Source organism: Oryza sativa, chromosome 10, assembly GCF_034140825.1.
Source record: "Oryza sativa Japonica Group chromosome 10, ASM3414082v1".
NCBI classification, from domain to species: domain Eukaryota; kingdom Viridiplantae; phylum Streptophyta; class Magnoliopsida; order Poales; family Poaceae; genus Oryza; species Oryza sativa.
This window is the reverse complement of record NC_089044.1, coordinates 9,525,510-9,544,256: the sequence shown is the minus strand read 5'-3', so window position 1 is coordinate 9,544,256 and position 18,747 is coordinate 9,525,510. Positions and strand designations below refer to the sequence as shown.

Here is an 18,747-nt window from a genome sequence, read left to right as displayed (position 1 = left end):
TCGGCGCCGTTGACCGCAAACATGTTGAATACACAGTGCGCTCACCAAACGCGCTAACGCCGCGGCCGCCGCATTGCGGATCAATATGCCTAAGGTATGGAAGAAGTAGTTTCTCTAAACATTGACACGGATACTAGTTTTATTCATTTGGGTACTCATCGGTCCACAGTAGTAGTTCATTTGTAGTATTATAATTTTACACAAACAATATGAAACGGAGTAGATACTTAGATAGATACAGTTACTAGATAAGAAAAGAAGAATGCATTTTTAAGTTGGATGGAGTAGGTCAGTGGGTTACACATTTGGTTCCAAATTATTACTCCTCTATTTCCTATTATAATAAGTCGTTTTAAATTTTCTAAACTTCTTTAAAGTTCATAGAAAAATATAGCAACACTTATAGCACGAAATTAGTTTTATTGCAACAAACACCGAATATATTTTCATAGTTGAACTGAAAATATTATTATTTTTTTATAAATGTGATCAAATCTAAAATGTCTAATTTAGAAATAAGTCAAAAAAAAAAACTTATAATATGAGACGACAATAGTAACTCAGATCCTTATATGTCCCTATGATTATTCGATATAATTTTAAAACACAATAGCTAGATATCAGCACTCCTCACTATAAAAAAAAACTCATAGGTAGGGCCTATAGGTGCGACCGATGCTGACACTTATTCGACACCGCACTAATTACAAAAGTCATTGATGGTCACTGGTGCCGGTTTAAGAACCAGCACCTATGTAGTAGTACTGTAGGTTTAGAACCGGCACCTATAAAAGTACACCCGTTTTTTTTATTTTTTATGGTGCTTCAAAAATTAAAAAAAATATTTGGTATTTTTCTTTGGCACCTCTATCAATACATTTCCACTCACACAAGTCAAATGATTTTATAACCCATATTCATACACATGGGTCAAGCAAGATTTGAACTCAAATCCTCTCTCTGTCTATCCAAAGCCTCCTTACCATCTCACCTTTTCTTGAAAACAAATGCTATTCATTTCAAAATAGTGTTATTCGAACTTATAATCCATATTTCAGACCATAGCTAAGCACAAACGAAACGTTTGTCAACTACAAAATTATATATCTCATCTAGATCTACAACTTTCATATAGCTTTTATCTCCATCCGATATCGTTTATAAATTTTAAATATTCACTTACGCAAATATATCCGAGACCTTGTAACACAGTTTTGGACATCCAAACTACCTAAAATCGAAAAGTAATCAACTACAAACTTGTAGATCTCACCGAGTTGTACAAATTTGATATAAAAGTTTATCTTCATCTGATTATATATGAAAAATTTAGATAAAAAACACATATATGAGTTGTGTTATGATATGCGCCGGTTTAAATTTAAGCCAACACCTATGGGCTCATAAGTGCTGATTTTTATTAATAACTAGCATATGATGCCCATATATACCGGTTCATGATAAAAATTGATACCTATGGCATCGTACTTAAACCGGCACCTATGTCATGTATATATTTACCGGTTTGTCATAATAACCGGCACATATGACTTAGGGAGACTATTTTTGCCGGTTTTTATAAACCAATACAAATGAGTGGTTACAGGTACCAATTCTTAATTTTATAAAGCTTCATAGGTACCAATTTTATAAAGCTTCATAGGTACCGGTCTCTACGTGGTGTTTTGTAGTAGTGCATAAAAAAACTGATTTCATATCAATTTACCGTGTTTATGTATGGTGGCGCTACGTGAAGCGACACACAGACGTTGCGTGCTACGAAACTTCATAGTGCTACTCACGACTTCCCCCACCACCGAGGCAACCAACTTGTCCGTGGAGTTAAAATTTAACTTAGATATAGTTAGGTGGTGTCCTGGTGGGTTGAGATGATATCGTTGTGGAGTTAAAATTTAACTTTACAATGTGAGATATCTAACTTGGAGTTAAATAGTACCTTGGAGTTACGTAAACTCAAAATATGGACTACTAACTTTGAATCGATGTGATAATAACTGACGTTAAAAATATTTGTGTTATTAGTTAAAAAAACATGAAGTTGTAAAAACACTTATACGGGGACTGAATATATAGTTAAAATTTAACTGGTAGATGTAAGATCTTGTAATTACAGTTATAAACTAAATTAAGAAATTTATACGATGTTATAATCGTTGGATTTAATAGTTAAAAAATAACTTATAGTTATAAAAACACTATGATGTCTGAAATACGTAGTTAAAAAATAACTTTTATTCTAATAAAAAAGTATGTGTGATCGTAGGGAGTATTGATTCGGCTTTAATTGAAAAAACGGTTAGACGAGGTGCCCCAAAAGAGGTTTTTTTCGTGCGACAATTCCTCCTAATAAAACCAGATTCTCCGTGCGGATAAAAAAAATGATGTTACACCTTTTTTTCAGCGTGAATTAAAAAAAAAGAAGTGGGTTGCGTAATTGTAGCTTCGTATAGGTGAGTGCCAAATGTCACATGCAGTGAGTTCTTCGTCCTGTTTGCCATGGATTCGCCGGAGTCCACCGACATGCCCTGCTCTGCTATCCCATTCACACCGCGCTCGTGCACTCATAGCGACTACGCAAATGACATCTGTGCATCCAGCGAGTTCGTTACTAGTCAAGGCTCTCGTCCTGTCGACATTTTCACTTTTTAGAGCTATGTTCTTTTCAGTAATATTTTTACTGAATTGCATTTTTACTCAAAATATACATCCTAACCATCTATAAGCATAACTTAAATTTTTGTTGGAGCTTGCTCCGGACATCGACGACAGCACATCGTGGAGGTAGCCGCCGCCACTCCTCCATATCCATCGAAGTCCGAGCTTGCCACGGTGGAGGTCGCGCCATGCGCATCTGGGCGGAGCGGCGGCCGAACCTGCCACCTCCTCGCCTCCCGACCGCCGTCACCTGTGAAGGATCCGCGCCGGATCCGACGTCGCATCGTCCGTATCTGTGCCGGATACGCCCCACCGTAGTCAGATCCGCGTGTGTGGGGCGCGGAGCAGCCGCCGGATGCGTCGCCTCCTCGCCTCCCGCCCGCAGTCGTCCGTCGCCGCGTGCTCGCAACCATGGTGTGCCCGATCCGCTTGACGCAGCGCCCACCGCCTCTCGGCGGTGGAGGTTGCACCGCCGCGCCTCCTGCCCGCCAATGTCGCGCCCGTAGTCGCCCGTCGCCACCGCGTCCGCAGCCGTGCCGTGATGGATCCGCCTCCCACCCGCCGATGCCACCGCCTCTCTCTCGTATCTGAAAAAAAAATAGGATTGGGATATGTGGTTGGTTACGGGGACAGGGTGGGGGAACAACACATGTATATATATGCTGAAAAGTTGAGTAACATCAAGTAAAAAATTTACTCGGACTATGGGAGTAGGGGGAGGGCACAGGGTGGGATCGAGATTGATCGTCAGTGAATTAAATTTTAACTCTCTCTCTCTATATATATATATAACTACTGAGAAGTTGGATAACATCAAGTAAAAAAATTTACTTGGACTATGGGAGTGGGGGGAGGGGACGCAGGGGTGGGATCGAGATTGGTCGTCGGTGAGTTAAATTTTAACTGCATACTCTGGACCTGGTGGGGGCAGGGTGGGGACTTGGGAGCGTGGGTGGGTGGGGGGTTGCGCAGTGGGTGGGGCTGGGGGCTGTATCACGTGCCGTTTAATACGTAGCATCTTAAAGTGTCATATAGTTCTATGTTTATGTAAAACTTTTTTTTGGCAGGAAATATTCTAAGAATGTGATCGTTAGGGCTTTTTTTGGATTGTACGAATGCAAAACCATGGGAATAGAGAAAAATTGGGAATAGTATAAGATTACGTATGTAAAATAAAGAAAATATGATATATAGTATTTGGAACATAGGAATTAATAGTCCGAATAGAGTAAAACACATGATATTATATTTAGTAACTATGCGTAATAAGGCTGATCGGAACTGCTAGCTACTGCAGCCGCTATGGCTGTGACTGTTTTCCAGTTGCTGCCGCTGCAGCCGTTTTAGCTTTTGCAGCCGCAGCTGCTACAGCAGCCAGCACTGCCGATCACACCCAATACATTTTCTTTTTTTTGCTAAAGTTGTGTTTACACTGCTCATTTAGAGATGCAAACATTGATTTGTGTTGGACCGTTCAAAGGAAAATTAAACAAGAAAGAGATTCTAGTAGATGTTAAAATTCCTATGGATTTCCTATGAAATCAAAGGTTTAGAAAAATTTCCATCATTTTTGCTATGCGCAATACACGAATTCATACTCATGGAGCACTCCATTCGTTGATTCCAAATGAAAGAATAGTGTGAATGTAACAACCCGAAAATTTAATTACTAGTCTAACTCGTCTTATGATGTGTCCAAGATGCAAACATAGGAGTTTCAAAAAATAAAATTCATGGATAAAAGAAAATTTTAGATGATTTTTTTATGTGGAACATTGATAGAATTTAAATAGTCTTAGAGTTAAGTAGGGAGAGAACATATCCTATGCACACAAGCTTCTCGTGCACACTGATCCGTGCACACCAACTAGCAAATATCACAGAAAGTTATAGAAAAAAAATTGGACATATACTTTAAATAGTATTACACCTATCAATGAAATTATATTTTAGTCGTAAAAAAATAAAATTCTGACAGATTTTTACTCTTAAAATGGTCAGATTTTTCACTTTTTTGTTACAGTTGAAATATAATGAATTTAAATATAAGACTTTATATTTATATGTGATATATATATATATTTGTTGACGGTTCTTAAATTATAATATGTGACTATCAATACTTGCATATAATGGAATAAAATATGGTATTCAACTTAGTGATAGGGTTTATTACTAATCATTTCCACTAGTGTTGGTATATATTTGGATATAGGTGACAAACTACCAAAGTTGAGAGGGAATATACATGAAGAATGAGGAGAATCAAACACATATCCAAACTTATAGAGTTTTGGACCCAAAAACATAATTAAATACCTCTAAATGGGCCCAACCACCATGCCAATGGACTGAGGGCCTCAAAATTAGTGTCTACGAGGAAAAAAGGGGCCAATGGAGCCATCTCGGGTTCGGCCAAACCACCAGTTCGGCCCAACCCATCCTGAGGCCGTTGATCGCCATCTTTCACGTGGACGGTCTTGATTTCATACCAATGACAGTTGGAGGGTATTTTGGTCATTTTCTATAGCAGTAACTGTCATTTGGAGCCTATAAAAGGAGGAGAGGCTCTCACTTCACTCACACACAACTTTGAGTTTTATTACAAGAGGCTTTATTGTATCTTTTGTACATTAGAATTAGGTAGAGAGTGCGGGGAAGCTCTGGAGGAGAGCCCGAAAGTTTGGCGCTCTCTCCGACTTCTAGTTCGACGAGTGTAGCTTTCTAGGATGAATTCTAGAGGAGTACCGGAGCTGTCGGTATACTCTGCTCCGGGTTCAGAGAAACTTCTTCTATTAAGTAAGTATTCGGGATCCTTTCTTATGTTATTTAATTATTTAGTCTAACTGAGATATATTTCGATCTTTGCGGGTTCATGGTTTAGTATTCGTACTAAGTGTTGTAGTACTAGTACTCTAGATAAAGAAGGAATTTCCTGTGCAAGTATTAGAGTAGTAATTAATAACTTAGATGTGGTGTCTAGGTTAGAGATTACTTTTGTTTGTTGTGTATCCTACGGATTTGTCAGAGGTAGACGGCAGGTGGTGACAGCCGGGAATTCCGTCCTAGTAATTCTCCATGTTCGGATACATCATAGAGCTATAGCCAAAACCATGCTGGCAGGCCAGCAAGTGTCAGTGCCCGAAGCAACAGATAGGAAATTACCTTTAATTTATCTTAGATAATTAAAACACATAAAAATTCCTCTCTAGCCTAGCCAACCTAGCAATAGTTGTTATCCTTAGATAGTCTCAGCCTTAGGTAGATTACACACATTCCCTGAGTTTGATATCCTTTTGAGGTCACCCGAAGGTGAAGTACTACAGCGGTATTCCATGCGCTTGCGGATTTATTTGTGGACGTAAGAAATACAAACAATATTAAGAGTAGATGTCACATTTTTTTAAGAATTTTTTTTATGTTATTTACTAGTTGGTGTGCATAGAGTATGCACTGAAAACTTGTGTAAATATGATATGTTCCCGGTAGGGAATACCCTAACTGTCCTATTTTGATTAACCCTAGTCCTGTTGCCCTTCCTCGATTATAGATCAAATGCCCTAGTTCTTGGGTTACAATAGTTTGGATGATGAGTTGGGTTAGCCTAAGTAAATAAAACAAAATGAATAAGGCCCTTATAAATTCAAATAATGCACATAGGCACTTGTCCTAAAAACTAATGTGAGTAATCTTAACAATCCTCTGGTTAAGTACGTTAACTAATATTAGTTTCGGTTAAATTTGTTGAGTATGTGATGACCCAAGTAAAATTTAGTCATAGATCAAAAATTTAATAAAATATGCCAAATGGTTTCTTTTTTTTAAGATAATGGAAATAAATTTGACCTTTGCTCAAAAGAAGCTACAGCCACTTGTTACACAAACTTGTTCAAAAGTGAACACACACAACAGAGTTCACAAGACACACTCCGAATTTAACAATACTCAGAACACAAACTAATAGGCACCAACATAAGATAAAGAAAACACAATTATTGAATCCTGTTTATAAATCTCCACCCGAAATTGGCTAAAATATAAATGACCTTGACTCAAGTTTATGACATACATTCCTTATTAGCTTGATGTCGACATCATGTCTTTGTAGTTAAGCCCAACACCGGAGCTAATATGTTGCCTTGTAAAAGTACCTGCATATAAGATTTTAATGGTGATTTGTCAAAAACACTATCATTTGTACTAAGCCATAGAACCTAATATATAGCAGATGCTTCTACAAGGATAAGTTTCGTTGCCAGATAGTTTCCTAGGTTTGTAGTGAAGCTTTTCCAGTCAGATTAATTTGCAGACCAAATATTCATAGTAGTTTTTTTTTTCAGTGTATGCAGGACTTCGCAAGAACTAAATCATAAAAACTCCAGAACTAATGCTAGGATGCATCCAGTGTCATGTGTGCCTCTATGGGCTATCCTGAGATTACAATATTTTGAATCTTTGAGCGCAACTTTTGAAAATGGAATGTAGATACCTTGATCTACCACCACACAAATCCAATGTATTTTATCAGCCTTGTAGCTTATACAAATGAATTATTAAGAGAGGGCGATGAATAATCCTGAAAATTCCTGAAAATCAAATAAAACCCACTGTTTTTGCAACCCATCCCTCTCACAAAACCTTGGTCCAATAACTCCTGAACCCACTTGGCAACGACTCTAGCTCCTCCCGGCCTCTGTCCGAAATCGCTAATGAGCCCACGCGAGAGAGAGCGCCCAGGCCGACTCACAACGCAGCCAACGCGTGTGAAACTCGTCCTCTCGAGTCTCGCCCCCCTCCTATTCTGCCAATCGTGTCGCCCAACTCTTCACTCCACCCCAATGCTGAGAAACCGAGGAAGGAGGGATCCAGCAGCCCTCTCTTTTTTCTTGCTGCCGGCCATCGAGAAGAAGCCGTCGCGCCGCTCGTTCTCCACTGTTCTTAGCATGCCATAGCTGTTGTACAGTTGGAATTAATAGATGGGCCTTAGCCCACTTGAAGATTAATTCTTTACCCACCTTATGGGATGGTATGCATGGAGAGTTTAGTACCACCTTACTTATTCTTAGAGGGGAAGACCTTCTTAAAAGGGAGGATGCCCTCTTAGCCACTTGAAACATGTGAGGTGGAGAGAAGGGGGAACACGCGCGCTCGCTCGCCTGGCCTGGCAGGCGGTGCGTGCATGACGTATGCATCGAATGGTCCCGCAAATTGCACATATGCCTGTTCGCTCGTGTGTTGCACGCATGCTGGTTCCTCTACGTGCTCACTATGTTACGCATATTTGATCTATTCATGTTTTATACTGTTTAGTTTACATGTGTAGATCTTATGATGTGTTCATTCTAGTTTATATCTGTAATGTTAGGATTTATTTATGGACTAAATTAAATCATTATGTGCTTATAATTTCAACATGTACTCCCTCCGTCCCTAAATTAAATCAGTATGTGCTTATAATTTCAACATGTACTCCCTCCGTCCCTAAATGCTTGACGCCGCTGACTTTTTTAAATATATTTGACTGTTCGTCTTATTTAAAAGTTTTTGTGAAATATGTAAAACTATATATATATATAAGTATATATTTAACAATAAATCAAATGATATAAAAAGAATTAATAATTACATAAATTGACGAATAGTCAAACATGAGTATATATTTAACAATGAATCAAATGGTATAAAAAAAATTAGTAATTACTTAAATTTTTTGAATAAGACGAATAGTTATTTTTAAAAAAGTCAACAACGTCAGATATTTAGGGACGGAGGGAGTATTGATTTCGTTCCATTTTTCACTACCAATCTCTGGGAACGCCGACCTCGCCATGGGAGCTCTGGAGCGCGGCTGCGCCGTCGTCATTGTGTAGCCGCAAGATTGCGTCGCCGTTCCCGCTGCGTCGGAGCGAGTCCGACTGAGCTGTTTCGTCACCAGCATCACATCATCATCCTCTCCAATACGCCCAAAGAATCCCTAAGAGTAGAACGGTGCAGCGAGAAGAGAGATCGGCCACCATCTTCTCCGACTCCGGCCTAGCGCCTCTATGGTCAATTCCCGTTCAACCGGTGAGCCATTTGTCGATTTCTTGCAGCAATAGAAACCTTAGACAGTGTTCCACCCGCTGAATGTAATGCTTTCGGCATCCACCTACCAGATCAAGCCATCGTTGTGTCATCGTCCTTTTTGTCGTTCGTCGCCATTATCGCCGCCACATCTCCATAGCACCTCGGACCTCTTCTGGCTTAGCCGAGAGCTGGTTAAGCTTCCTAATAACCTGGAAAATCCTCTGCATGTGTAGGTCTAGCAAAATCGTTGCCGCATTGTCACATGCATGTGCAGCCCCGATGCAGCCCCACCACTGGAGCTCTCTGCCGGCGAGTTTCTGGCCATCTCCGACCACCGCTGGTGGAGCTGAGTAAATAAATGGATTTGCACGAGGCTCCTATTCTTTTTATCTTTTGTCAGCAACCTCATCCGAGTTGCCGTTTGGCGCCGGCGCCAACGAACGTAGGTGCCGGCCATGGCTGCTCTGTTGCTGGACGTTTGGAGAAGAAGATTGGACTTTGTTGCATATTTTAGAAATCTCAGGGTTCGAGATGCAAAAGTACAGTCCAAAAGAAAATTTGAAGAACTGAAAAATAGGCAAACTTCAAAAATCCATAAGTAATTCATTTTAACTCATTTTTTTTGAGTCAACCAAATTTCTATGTATTCATAAACTGGTGGTATTTATGTTTGTAAAATAAAACTTTCCAACTTCCGTACATAAAATGTCACTAAAATTTTGAGTAGCACAAAAACACTTATTTTGCACCTAGGACGTAAAATCTCTAGGAAATTTATGCTAAATTCTTAAAAAAAACCACATATGTTGATCTTATAAAAAAAGGAAGAAAATAATATGACAAAACTACCTCCTAAAACATGCCTAAAGATTAAATAATTTTTCTTTTGTTAAATTTGTAGATTTCATAACTATATCATTTTAACTCCAAATGTAGTGAAACAAATTTTGCTAGAACCAGTGAGTTATGATATTTTAATTTGAAATTATAGCACTTATGAAATATAACTAGAAAATGTAAGCATATCTTTTGACCTAGGGTAGTTCATATATAATTACAGAAATGTCATTTTCAGTGCATATGGCTTATTATTTTTATTTCTCCCAACCAATAATTTGTAAATGAAATGATTATTATTCCTGAAAATAATTTTATCATAGCCTCTACCTACTGTATTTATGCCATGATTTATGGAGCATGCTGCATATGGATGTTTATTTGAATCTTATTAGCATATTTGCCTTTTATCGGTAGATTCGGATGTTCCGGAGTACGTGGAGTAAAAACCTTAGATCAAGTGTGATTACTCATAGTAGCAAGGGAAGAATCTAAGCATATAGAACCCTTATTTTGACTAAAAAAATTTGATTGCAAAACACTATATATATGCATGTGTTGATTTATAACCTAATCGTTGCATATCCTTCATTGCTTTGTTGTTATCATTTATCCTTGTAACTTATGGATGGAAGTAACTTGGCAATGTTTTATTGTTTACCGATTCTTAGCCATGCTTAGGTCTAGTGTTGTTAAAAATCAATGGATGGAGCCATCGATTGAACTTAGTCACCACCTGGAGTACGTGGGCATATAATTTGATAATTAAATGATGAATGTGGAAAGCATGATTTGACTTGGATGGGTGATAGAGCAATGACGGGATGGTGTTTCCACGATGCAAGTAGCCCCGTCTATGTCATCAAGAACCAAACATGTTGGCATCTATTAAAACACCATATATACTCCCACATGGCTCATTGGGGACCAGCTTGTCTTAGTACCGAGTGAGGTTGTGGCCATCTATTGTCGTCCGTCATTCGAGTGGGGTGTTTCCCTTGGAGGTACTAATGCGTGCCTAAGTTGGCAAGGGGTATCTCCCATGGTGGTGAACCCGCCTTAGTCACACACACATGCAAGTGGCTAAGTTGTCAAGGGCCTAGGCATGGTTTAGGTGGTTGGGGCTGAGCTTGAGAATGGACATGAGCTTGAATCACTTGTAGGTCACACTTATGTGCGTGTGAAACATTTGATCCTTGTTCATTTTGTGTGGGTAAAGTTTTATATGTCTGATTAGAGTAAAACTATTCGAATAGTGTGTCCACGGTTACGGATGCATATTAGCATCAAACTTTGGTTATATGGTTGGGATACATGGCTTGGTTTAGTCATGGATATAGCGATGTTTATGTTTGGAACCAATGCTTGGGCAAGGCCGCAAGGGTAGCCCATGGAGGTTGATGAGAGAACCGGTTGTGCTCATTTGTGATTCAGTTTCAGATTAGTATACTTGTTGTACAGAAATTTCAGATTAATTATGCTATTTTACAATTCCTATTCTTTCAACTTACTACTTGCTCAGTAAAAGCTCTATGCAAAACTTGAACCATTATACGATCTCTTTAAGTTAGAAGCTTGCATACTTCTCTCTTCCATGTGTATACAAATATTTAAATGTGTAAGACTTGCAACTACAGTCTTGTACATAACCCGATACCTGCAAATTTCAAGTAAGGATACTGACGTGGTTGAATGTTTTTACTACCTTACCGATAGCAGTGAGGGTAGTGAGTAGCCTTTTTAGCATGGCTTTTGTTCCGATCGGTTGCTTGTGTGGGATTGTTGGCACACCACGGGTTTTGCTTTTGCTTATGTGAAATTATGAGACTTTCACTGCTATCTTTTGTGTTGTATGACGATTTTATAAACCCAGTTAAGTCATATGTACCTTGTTGCCCTCTTATCAATATTTATGCATTTGTGATGTTTATCAACTGCTTGCGATGAAAGTGCGAGACTAATTGCTTTTCCTTGTAAGGTGAGGATATGGATACCACATTTATCTGTTCCTCTTGGTGCTTATTCAGCTCCCTTTCTTCGGAAGAGAAGTAGTTATATGGCGCAACTATCTTGGTGTATTGTGATAATATCGACAGCGACGGGTTTGAAAGTTTGTCCCGTTGCCATCCTTCTCCTCCAAGTTCAGTGGCGGCGATCTCGATGGGGGTCTTGGACCCAACCGCCACTTCAGCGACTCCCACCTCATCGTGTCATGAAACGGCCGCCTCGTCCTCGAGCTCCGTCGCGCCTTGCAGGTCACCGCACTCAGGTTAGCAATGTGTCCATCACTCCATCCCTGTGTCAGTGACACATATCCCTCTCATTTACGATTTTGCTAAATATTTGTTGGGTGATTGTTTTCATAGCATTTGACGTTTTTCTGGCTTTCCAAGATTCGTGCGGAAACATGGTTAGTTAGTCCATGGCCGAGTCAACTTGGCCTTAGTATCGATAGATGCCTCTCAAACATCCGGTCTGGTCCTCTTTCGCGTGATTTTTTTTTCGTATTTGACATTTTTTCAACCGTAGGATCTGCACTGCGATTTGTGCAGATTTTACGCTAGATTAGGGTGTGAGGGGCTATGAGGCCACGTGGGGCCACGTTTACCGTAGTCTCCGTGCAAATATTTTGATTTGTGCGCCCATGTCCTTAGCTGATGCCGCCTTCTTTCTATTTCTTTCTTTCTTTTTCTAGTTACCAAAATTTACAGTGTATTTGTACTAAAATTACAGTGCACTTACATGCCATATCTATTGTTTTTACAAATGTAATTTTAGTTATAAAGCACTGTAATTTTAGTTATAAATACAACATTTAACACTCATATATCTGGACGGTTTCTCAAGCAGTGCATTTGTACTAAAAACGACAAATATTCTAGTTACCAAAATTTACAGTGCATTTGTACTAAAATTACAGTGCCCTTACATGCCATATCTACTGTTTTTACAAATGTAATTTTAGTTATAAATGCAATATTTGTGTTAATCTCTAAATACTACTCTACTAACCAGCACAATCACAAGCTACCTCTGTATTGTTGTTTTTTACCGTTGGATGCAAATCCGAGGGGAGAAAAAATCTGGGTGATTTTTTCTGAAAAATCACACAACTTCCCTCATTTAAGTTAGAGGAACCACGTCGCAAAAAACCCTGTGTGGGCCGTGCATGGCCTACTTGCATACTGTGCATAAACTCCGAAGCCCACCTGGGAAAGCTGAGGCTAATATGCGAACGTTTGCGGACCGCGAACAGGTTGAGAGGTTTAGTACTCGTATCATCCAGCTCTGTTGCACTTGCAAGCTCTTAATTAGCAGCACAATTTGCATGCGCATGCACACATCTTGCAGCTAGAGAAAGAGCTGCAGCCATACATGACGACGCTTCAATTAGCATGTACTGTTGGGAGATGCACACGTTTTGCTGTCGAAAAAATTAGGGTGACATTTGTAACTAAAGCATTATTACTACTTAATTAGTGTGTAACTAACGTGTACATAATCTTTTTAGCATCATCTTCTACTTAAATTTTTACCCAATTTTTGAGGCTTTTCATTCAAATAAATAATATTCAAATTATGAACATCTCTACTCACAAATTTTAACCCAATTTTTGAGGCTTTTCATTCAAATTATTAACATCTCTACTCACAAACTTTAACCCAAATTAAACTTCATACATACAAACTTTATGTATATAAACTTTTGATATACAAACTTTATATATAAACACTTTTGATATAAAAACTTTTTATACATATATGAATTTCAAAACAAAATTAAAGTAAATTCTAATATAAAAAAACTATTAAATTTCAATTGGGCTAAAACTAGCACAAACAGAAAGTAGCAGACACGGGCATACATTGAGTAAGAATTCTCGGAAAATCATCTCGCGTCTTGTACGTGCGTCGCGTAGCAAATGACCAAAAAAATCACCTGCGTGATCACTCAAAAGTTCGATGATTAAAAAGGGAAAGCCATATACGTACACACTTTAATTAGGTACATAAGGAAATCTGCTGCATTCACGCGTGGCATGGCTGTACATGCCAACCTGTCCGGGCCGATTGCGAGTAGGAGTTAACGCGTACGTTCGCGTATTAGGTATTTCGCCTAGGAAAGGCCACACGAGAAGCCAGAACACCTGACAAATTTGTAAAAAAAGAAATGCTGGGCTAATTTTTGGTACTAGTTTATTAGTGTGAAATTACATCTTCGTCACCCAACCCTAGCCGTCAATCCCTATCTCCATTTGGATCTCTCCCTCTCGACTCCATGTCGCCGCCGCCGCCGCTGCGTTCCGTTGCGGCAAGCGGCGACGGGTGGCTCTCCCTCTCCGTCTCCACGGAGTCCACGGGGTCAGGAGAGAGCAACAAGCGCCTCAAGCGAGGCGGCGGCGGCGGATCGGTCGAGGACGATGGGTTCCCCCTCCACGACGAGGTCCTCCTCCTCGTGTTTGCGGCTAGCTCGCTGGATCTTCACGACCTCGTCCGGTGCACCGCCACTTGCAGGCGGTGGCGCCGCCTCGTCACCGGCAACGCGGAGTACATCTGCCGCTCCATGCTGCCCTCCAGCCGCCTCATCCGCGACCTCGCCGTCGGCTTCTTCCACCAGAGCCACGAGGACGAATCGTCTTCCTCTGTCGTGCCGCCTCGGTTCGTCCCGTTGCCCTCGGCCTCCTCCAGGTTCGGCGGCGGCGAGCTTGACAGGGTGCTCGACAACCCCGGCCTCTTCAAGAACTCCCGCCTCGTCGCATCACGGAAAGGCCGCCTCGTCGTCGAGCTCCGCCGCGCCTCCCGTGCCGCCGCCCTTAGGCTCGTCGTGTGCAACCCCATGACCGGTGACATGTCCGTCCTCCCCGTCCTCTCCGGGAAGGACAGGCCCGGGCTCTACGCGTGCGCGCTGCTCACCGCCGACGACCTTCAGGACTCCGCCGATCCGCTCCCACCGGGTCCCGCCGCCTTCCGCCTGGTGGTCCTCTACAAGCGCCGCAGCTTCACGGCGTGCCGGTCCTACTCGTCGGACACCAATGCCTGGAGCACCGAGCGCAAGCTATCCGGCGTCAAGATCGGCGGGAAGCGCCTGGGCGACATGGCCGCCGGTGTGACCTTCCGCGGCCGCGTGTTCTGGCTGGTGAACAGCGTGGTGTTCGTCCTCCACTTGGACACGCTGGTGGCGACCACCGAGAACATCTCATGGCATTGGAGGTGGAACGGCAAGCCATGCTTCTGCCTCGGTGACCCGGTGCCAAACCGCCGTCTCGCCGTCTCGCCGGACGGACGTCTCTGCGTGGTGCAGGTGGGTCGAAACTTGAGGACCTACAACCCGGTGATCAACGTCTTCGCTCGCCATGACAGTGGCGGCTGCAATGGGAGCACGGCGCAGAAGATCAGGTGGAAGGTGGAGGAGGCGCACGACGTGGAGCTGAGCCACCTGATTCCATTGGCGAACGTGAAGAGGGTTTGTCTGAGGGGCGTCTGCGAGAAGAGCGGGCTCATCTTCCTCGCCATCGGCGCAGACATGTACGCCAAGAAACCGGACCTGGCGCTGTACGCGCTGGACATGGAGAAGAAGGAGGCGAGGCTGGTGCCGGCGCCCCCGGGCCGCTGCTGCGTTCGCCGGTCGTCGTGGAGCTTCTTCGGGTACGAGTTGGACCGTGTGGACTACCTCGCCTCCCTCGCCGGTGGCGATTCCACCGCTAGATGATGGAACAAGCATCCATCTCTGCACTGAGGTAAGGAGAAGAAATTTGGGTCAGATTTTACTGTTGTCACCTGCTGAAGACAGCACTGTAGCTCGTCGGAAAAAACCAAATCAGGCATTATGAAACATATTTTCATACATCTTAATTACATCATATTGTTATAGTTTAATCAGTTTATAACATATGGACATTATATATAATCAGTAGAATTTTGTCATAATTATATTTTTCTCGAGTCACTAGCAATATCAGTGCATTGCTAGAGGGTTTATGATGTTGTTTGATATTGTGCACATGATGGGTTGCCATCACCTGGTTAGTGTTGGTAAAGGTCGAATGGAAATGTGTTCAAGATACACAAGAGAATCAAGATAGAGTAAAGAATCAAAAGTGAAAGCCATGTGCTCTTCAGAATGGATTGTGAACACATATGATGTTGCCCATTTGTGAAATGTGAACTGTGGTGGCCAAAGCCAGACCATGGTTTTCATTGCTGATTAGTATTGCTGGCTGCTAAACGTAATCTGCGGAATCAATCCATCATATACTACATGTCTTTTGTACCATCCTGTGTACAAAGCAGCAGAGAAATGAATCGAAAATAAAGGGTGGGTGGGGGGGGGGGGGTTATGGTTTAATCGGTGAAAGAGGGTGAAGAATCCAATCAAAGCTCTTGTGAAATGGACAGCAGGTGATGGATTGTCCTTACATATTTGCAGGATTTCTGAACTGTTCTCTCCGTCTCAAAATATATTTACTTCTGATCTCAATAATGGATATTCTTCACACGTGAATTTTCACAGCAGATTTTAAAATAAGCAGCACAGCAACTGCAAACTGGCCAAGGCTCCAAAACTAGTGCGATCATGAATACAGACACAAGGTTATTCTTAGTGGGCAAACACAGTAGCAACCCGTAAGACTCCTACCTCTGCCAAAAATTGTTTCCTTTTTTCAGCGAAACACTCCACAAATGTAGAGGATAATATACATGTGCGCTCATACACATCCTCATTATGAGCACATCTGAGATACTAGACCAACATAGATTACTACAAAACATCAAATAAGTGCTAAAACCGGCACCTATAGACCTTTTCCCACCTCCGCGGGTTGAAATCACAAAAAACGGAACCTTTAAGAAATTATAGATGTCGATTATAAATAAAAACTGGCACATATTCTATGTGTCGGTTTTTTTTAAAAAAAACCAGCACCTTTAATATTAAAAACTGGAGGGGAGGCGGTGGGCTCCCATGGCTGCCGGCGAGCTCCCCACGGGTGGGGGCGGCGTCCTCCCATGGGCGGTGTCCCGGCGGAGGCGGCAGGGCGACGACCGCGCCCCCCTCCACCAGATCTAGCCGGAGGGGAGGCAGCAGACCTCGGCAAACCAATGGTGGTGGAGGAGGCCGGGCGCAGGTGTTTGCTTTTGATTTTTTTTTTGTTGTTGTTTAATGGCTCTATGTTGTTGGATATGTTCTTGATTTGGGTGATTGGGAACTTAATTTGTTTTTGGATGAATGGTGAAATGTGTTGCTGGATGAATGGTGAAATGTGTTGATGGATGTGTTCTTGATTTAGGTGATTGGGAGCTGCTCGATGCATCTGAGCCTTTTTTTTGGCTCGTGAAAACATCTTAGTTGCCGGTTGGGAACCCCACAACTAGTATCTACATTTGTTATTGGTGTCAGTTGTAAAACCGACACCGATGAAAAACTCATCTGTGCCGCCTTCGTGGTGCCGGTCAACCGGCACCTAAGGGGGTTTCCCAACCGGCGCCATTTAGGGGTTTTGTAATAGTGATATCTTAAGTGTGAAGAATGTTTTGTTTCTATTTCACAATAGGTGATGTACAGTTAAAAAAACATATCTATGTATTATAAAGAACTTTTTGGATCGCTGGAGGAAAATAATTTTTCCATGGTGGAAGCCCAATGAAATGATATCACCTAGATCACAGATGTTAAGAATGAGTTGTCAAGTGAAAGCTTCAAGGAGTTGGAAGTTAAAGAGGCAATTTTTCAAATGGAACACAACAAAGCTTCAGGACTTATGGTTTCCCAGCAGAGTTTTAGCAAGTGTTCTAGGATATACTCAAGGATGATCTTATGGCTCTCTTTCAGGAATTTTATGAAGGAGCTTTGCCACTACACAGATTAAATTTAGGGATCATTACCCTACTACCCAAGCAAAAGGACGCCAGTAGGATTCAATAGCATAGGCCTATTTGTCTGTTGAATGTTTGTTTACAAATAGGCTTAGAAGGTCATTAAACCTTCACACACAGCTTTCTTGCCAGAAAGGAATATTATGGAAGGAGTGGTAATTCTGCATGAAACACTTCATGAATTGCGCAGGATAAAGAAGAATAGGGTGATTCTGAAGTTAGACTTTGAGAAAGCTTATGACAAAGTTGATTGGATGTTTTTACAACAATCGTTGCGAATGAAGGATTTCTCTTCTAAGTGGTACAATTGGATTGACTCGACTATTAGGGCTGGGAGTGCGGCAGTCAAAGTAAATGATGACATTGGCAGTTATTTTCAAACTAGGAAAGGTTTGAGATAGGGTGATCCTTTGTCAACTATTCTGTTTAATCTTGTTGCAGATATGCTAGCCATTTTAATGCAGAGGGCAAAAGATCAGGGTAGATTCAAAGGAGTGGTACCTCACTTAGTTGATAATGGTCTCTCCATTTTAAAATATGCCAATGATACTATTCTTTTAATAGATCATTATCTTGATGAAGCCAGAGATCTCAAACTTGTACTAAGTGCATTTGAGAAATTATCTTGTTTAAAGATTAATTTCCATAAGAGTGAATTATTTTGCTATGGCAAGGCAAAATGTGGAGAACGAGTACGTCAAATTATTTTGGTGTGATACCGGGGCTTATCCTTGAAATACTTAGGGATTCCAATGCATCATAGGAAAATCACCAATAAGGATTGGAAGGGTGTGGAGGAGAGGATTCAAAGGAAATTGAGTAGTTGGAAAGGAAATTTTCTCTTGGTAGGAGGAAGGGTGGTCCTTATCGATTCGGTGTTAAGCAGTTTAGTGACATTCATGTTGTCCTTCTTTGAGATACCTATGGGTATTCTCAAAAAGTTACACACCAATAAGGATTGGAAGGGTGTGGAGGAGAGGATTCAAAGGAAATTGAGTAGTTGGAAATAAAATTTTCTCTTGGTAGGAGGAAGGATGGTCCTTATCGATTCGGTGTTAAGCAGTTTAGTGACATTCATGTTGTCCTTCTTTGAGATACCTATGGGTATTCTCAAAAAGTTACACACCAATAAGGATTGGAAGGGTGTGGAGGAGAGGATTCAAAGGAAATTGAGTAGTTGGAAAGGAAATTTTCTCTTGGTAGGAGGAAGGGTGGTCCTTATCGATTCGGTGTTAAGCAGTTTAGTGACATTCATATTGTCCTTCTTTGAGATACCTATAGGTATTCTCAAAA

The 18,747-nt window shown here is 41.3% G+C and overlaps 1 protein-coding gene across 1 annotated transcript; it reads left to right on the top strand.

The window, feature by feature from the left end:
* Window positions 1-13,736: 13,736 nt before the first annotated feature.
* Window positions 13,737-15,522, top strand: LOC4348324 (uncharacterized). The gene has a single exon (XM_015758321.3). It carries the CDS (start codon window positions 13,859-13,861, stop codon window positions 15,287-15,289), a length of 1,431 nt encoding a protein of 476 aa, XP_015613807.2. The 5' UTR covers window positions 13,737-13,858; the 3' UTR covers window positions 15,290-15,522.
* The last annotated feature ends 3,225 nt before the right edge of the window (window positions 15,523-18,747 follow it).

Coding starts and splice junctions, on each gene's coding strand:
- LOC4348324 (XM_015758321.3), top strand. CDS start 13,859: ATGTCGCCGCCGCCGCCGCTGCGTTCCGTTGCGGCAAGCGGCGACGGG.